The sequence below is a fragment of the Asterias rubens genome, chromosome 11, assembly GCF_902459465.1.
Source record: "Asterias rubens chromosome 11, eAstRub1.3, whole genome shotgun sequence".
In the NCBI taxonomy this organism is placed as follows: Eukaryota; Metazoa; Echinodermata; class Asteroidea; order Forcipulatida; family Asteriidae; genus Asterias; species Asterias rubens.
The window spans coordinates 9,997,826-10,003,500 of NC_047072.1; the positions used below are offsets into that span (position 1 = coordinate 9,997,826).

The 5,675-nt window shown below is 42.9% G+C and overlaps 1 protein-coding gene across 1 annotated transcript; it reads left to right on the forward strand.

Annotated features, from left to right (window-relative positions):
• Positions 1–2,234: 2,234 nt before the first annotated feature.
• Positions 2,235–5,468, forward strand: LOC117296793. The gene has a single exon (XM_033779850.1). The coding sequence runs from the start codon at positions 2,475–2,477 to the stop codon at positions 4,362–4,364; it is 1,890 nt and encodes a 629-aa protein (XP_033635741.1). The 5' UTR covers positions 2,235–2,474; the 3' UTR covers positions 4,365–5,468.
• The last annotated feature ends 207 nt before the right edge of the window (positions 5,469–5,675 follow it).

Consider the following 5,675-nt stretch of genomic DNA (forward strand, 5'->3'; position numbering starts at 1 on the left):
AGGCCAAGATTTTATGGTTTCATCAAGGAGCTGTACAAGAAAAGGAGTTCACATGCAAAGCTGCCTAATGTATAGACGATGTGACCTGTGACATCACATGTTTACAAAACAGCCACAGAGCCTGGACTTCCTGCAGGCACGATTTGTACACAGCTCAATGGAAGAAAACACAAAATTTAATATTTTATGGAGATTGCACTGTCTAATTCTTATCAACTTTTGCTTTACTTGCTTTACTTGAACAACTCTTGGTTCTATGTGGCACAAAATGCCAACTTTCCAAAAGGACCAGTGCAGTATCTTGCCTGCCAGAATACTCAAAGAATGTACAAGATCACACTTATTGTGAGCAAAGTTCACATAGTCTATAGCAGGCCTGGAATCACACTGGGGCCACTGGGGGGCCATAGCCTGATCTGTTGCCCCTGTCTTGGCATTGGTGCCCCTTTAAAACTTTCCAATAGACTTTAAGATTTTCAAATGGAAGTGCCCATTGCAAAAGTATACCGGCCTTGCCCTCTCGAAGATAACAATAAAAGTTAGCAGTGTTAGTCTAATTGATAGATAAACTACCTCCATGGTTAATGTAGTCTTTAAATGCTAATACTATATTCCTTGTTCCCTCATTAAGATGAAAATCCAGGCCAGCAGGTATGCAATTGCAACATGCTGTAAAAATAAAATATTTTCAAACTAGGCATCCATCAATGGATATCCTTCATAAATCATCATATCATTGTGTTTCTTTTAATATTTTAATCACTGCATGCCTCAGGTGTTACGCATGCACTAGATTCCCAGCTAACTACACAACAAATCCATCAAAATCTACTATGGTTTTCTGGTTTCAACGCTCCCTTGGCTCTTCATACATGATGTAGGTCCCTACATGTTTGTGGTTTTCAGCTCTCAGCAAGCAATTTATATCAAACACCCAAGACACCTGAGATGTAGAACTAGTAATTAAAAAACTCATTGATGCGACCAGCAAGGGGAGGGGTCGCTTGTATAAACGGTTTGTTCTAACCACCACAGTGATGCTTCATTTAAGTCCAATGCCTTTAATTAACCCTCGTTCATTGTCACTGTCAGACTGGGCTCAGTTTCATGGCTCTGCGTACTGCTGAACTCTGTGTTAACGATCACAATCACAATTATCTGCTTACCATGCAAGTGCCATCTTTTTGTGCTAGCTGTGTATGTGAAGAATGCCTAGTAATGTGGGAGTATGCTTGCCCACAAGCAGAAATTCCCTGCTAACCAGTGAACTACGCTTGACGTAAGCACAGAATTCCCTGCTTCCTTATTAAACTAATAGGGTTGCAAAGATGTTATAGAACATGACGATTCACAAAAATATCCCTGGAAAATATGTGTTTTTCTTCTATTGTTCAACCCCGAATCAAAGTAAAAGGAAAATCACACAATTTCCAGGGCTATACTGGTATTTAAATCTTCATATCACAGTACTTCACACTGTAACTTCAATAGCAAGAAGAAACAATTGTTCATGTAACTTTTCTTTTGCTTCAAGACAATACTTGGAAGTTCATTTGTATGCATACAGTGTGTAAAATAATGTACAAACTGTACACAATGCAACTACTGTACAACACATGTAATGTACATGTGTACCACCCCTGCACCAAATGGTAAAGTCCATCTGCAGAAACTTTTAAGCTCCACCCACTTTCCCATCCAGCAGTGATAATGACCAGAGTCCTTTGCTGCTATTGGCTAGTCCATTTATAACTCCTCCCTTTCTGTCACTCATGCAAACATCCTTCCATTGTTTGAGTGTACACAGCTAGCCAGGATGGGCAGTTGCTAATGTGGCCCCAGGCTCACCTTGCTTAGTGTAGCTACATAATAAGTAATCACTTTGAGAAAATCTCAAGTAATTCATTGGGTTAGGTGAAAGCATTGGTGTCCAGATGCTTTCTAAAGCTGCTGTGCCATACTGTGTGGAAAATATCGGTTGGAGATTTGAAGTCACTTTGGACTTTTTACTGGAAGATAGTTGGAGTGACATCTTAGATTGGTAAACAGCTGCAGAGTCTGAACTCTAGGGTTGAACCTACTTAAGTCTGCATTTCGCTTTAGGCAGTGTTTGGAAGTAGTCTTCAAAAAAAGAGAAGCATTTTTGTTAAATATCTTCCTGCGTCGGAATTCTCTCTCAAGGCGGAAAGGATTGACCACCGTTTTCTCATCAACTCCGCTATAGAGTGGAAAACCTGGATTACTTGAAATAGCATTGCAGAGCCAGTGCAAAGCCAGTTTACACTTTGGCAGTCATTACTGATGACCCAATTCGTTGGAATTGGTTGAACTATTTGTCTTGGGGCAAACAATACTTTCAAAGAGAAGTTGAGAAAACTTTGCACTCAAAGACGGACTCATGAACTACGAATGAAATCGCATTGTATCAATCTGAAATGATATCTTGAGATTGTTAAGTGCAGAACTGACACGAAATGAAGATGGCGACCACAGGAATTTGCATCTTGGCTTTACTCTTGTGCTGTGGAGGAAACCTCGCTATGGCAAATCCCTTCAGGATTGAACCACAAAACACTAACGTTGCCCTCGGAGAGACAGTGGTGGTCCCCTGCATCCTCAAGAACACCACCCTGTCCTACTGCAACAAGGTGTTTTGGTACCGCTCGGACAAGCAACTCTACATCAGCCAGGACCATCAAATCATCGGACATGTATCCAACGACACCGGGATACAAGTACGCTATTCTATCTTGGGGAACAAATCCACCGGCGTCTACTCCCTGCAGGTACAAGACATGTTAGAGTCTGACGTGGGCGACTACCGGTGCGTTTGTTTCCCCAAATATCACGGACGTCCTTACTTCACTCCCAAGGCATCACTTTACCTTGTCAAGAGACCCGGGAATCAATATCCTATATGTGGAGTCCGCAATGGGACGGGCACCTTAGTTGTCGGCAAGAGAGTGACATTCCTTTGTGAGTCCATGGGCGGCACACCGTCAGTAGCACTTCAGTGGATGCGCGAAGGAGAAAATCTTGTAGCTGACTATACTTCTACCCCTTACTCCATTAGCGTGTATCATAAGACTATAACTCCAGAGGATAGCGGAGCCATTCTATCTTGTATGGCGTCAGGAATCGCTCTGAAAAACAGCCGGAACTGTACGGTTGGACCGCTTAGCGTCATCTCTCCACTACGCATCCAAACGCAGACGGTAGTAGCTAAGCATGGCCCAGGAAGCGATCCTCGTATTGTGTTCACCTGCAACTCTAATGTGACCTACTCTGGACTGGCGGCGTTTAACTACACGTGGTATGCTAACAGTGTGCGGATCACGAGAGAGACCCCAGGGTTTGTGCTTGGGGAGAGCGGCAGGTCGGTGCAAGTAACTGATTTGTCGTTGTTTGCTCAGAGCATCCATATAGTGTGCGAGGCACAAGGGGCGCAGGGATCACTCGGTAACGTCAGCACTTTCCTAGACATGGAAGGTATTGCTGATCTACCCACAGCAACTCACACAGGGGACAACGTATTAACTGAACCTCCACTGAAGGGCGTTGTCTCTATCTCAAACAATAAGTTCTTCGACATCAGACCATTCATTTATTTGATCCTTGGTGCGGTCATACTGATGACGACCATGATCGCGATTGTAGTGTGCACCCCAAAGACATGCTGCAGTTCCACAAAGTCAGACTCCAGACTGAGGCGTCGCGATTCGCAATTCACGACCATGCACTATGTTCAGCAACCCGGCACCGGATCCCCTACCAGAGCAATCGCACATCAAGAATCCCTCAACTTGTACGAGTCCACCGACAGTGACACAGAGAGTACGAGACAGAGCGCCACCATACCGCTCCCCTCATCAAGCCAGAAGCAACAGGTGCAGGCGACACTGCATGTCGTGGTCCACTCCGGTAATGAAAACACCGTCAACCAGCAGCACCAGACCACGCTACGAACGAGCTCAGCCAATATCGACGATCAGGGTATCTACCAGGAGGTTCCGCCCACTCCCCCACCACCACCCCCGCCCCCTCCGTCCAGTAGAACCCTCAACTACCATCATCCTAAAATGGCCAGAGCGACGGTGCGGACCCAGACATGGGGTCACTCCTCCTGCAACAAGAACCCTTTCAGCTACGGTCATGTGCGTCCGGACTTGATGCACTATGATAGCCTAGGACGGTGCTACGTTCAAACACTCCCTATGAAGCACACAAAACCTCCCGTGCCACAGTCATTTCTGTACAATGACCTTTCACCCTACCAAGACTGGAACAAGACGCATCAGAACAGTTTGTACGAGAACATACCAACGCACGGCAGAACAATGTCGATGAGTAGAACTGGATTTTGAACACGCTGATAAAGTGATAACAAACTGTACATTTTTATTTTCTGTGCATTGTGCCAAACTTTATATTTGTATATATAAACAACCATGTGCATGTACACGCTGCTGTGGTAGTTGTGGTTTTTTGGAGCAACCACAATTTTTAACCAGATATTTACATACACTGTAGTACACTTTATACATATGTACATGTAGTTATGATTATCAGAGACCTTGTTATTAGAATGATGCTTGAACTCAGGAGACCTTTTGGTGAAAAACTTGTACAAAAATACACAGACAAATAACTCAGAACCGGAAGTAATCAAGTTTCAAGTGACAGGCTTGATACTTTGTTCTTGTCAGGACAAAGCATTTTTTCTTGATGGCACCTACATATATAGTTGTGATAACGTAACCCTCCTTCGCCGTCGGGAGGAGGGTTACGTTATCGCAACTACTTAATACATTGCAGAACATTTTTATTTCTACTGGAATATTTCATGGGGCACTACATGTATGACTTTGGGGCATTATGACTTTGGGGCAAGGGGGCAATTGCCTCACATCAGGCCTGGATTACACAATTTGTACAGTATTGTTGGTAGTATTAGCCACTACATGTATAACAGATTTTCAGTACTTCAGTTCAACGGTACGAAGGTTTTTATATTTCAAACTTGATTTTGGAAAAGATGCCAGTTTTGGTGGTTCCCAATTTAATTTGGTGTAAACCTTTTTTATTCACAGTCAACACTTAAACTTTTTAATCATCTTACTCACAAGTGTACAGAATATAAAAAGTCTATTAAATTTTAAAAAGGATTGATTTGTTATAGTTTTCTTAAAAATGTGTTTTGCGATCTGTTTGAATCCCGATCACAATTCCTTCAAAATCAATTGCCTTCAGTGATCCAGAAGGACTGGGACCTACAATACAAGTGCGATTATAACAAGGGGTATGCTGTTGGTAATTGTCAACGATTCTCATTCTCACTTGGTGAATCCCAATGCATAAAGTAATAAACCTACAGTTGAAGTTTTGTCTCAATTCATCGTTTAAAGGCAGTGGACACTATTGGGAATTACTCTTAGTTATTAGCATAAAACCTTACTTGGTAACGAGTAATCGGGAGACGTTGATAGTATAAAACATTGTGAGAAACGGCTCCCTCTGAAGTGACGTAGTTTTCGAGAAAGAAGTAATTTTCCACAAAGTTGATTTTGCGACCTCAGATTTAGAATTTGAGGTCTTGAAATCAAGCATCTGAAAGCACACACCTTCGTGTAACAAGGGTGTTTTTTTTTTCATAGTTATCTCGCAACTCCGACGAC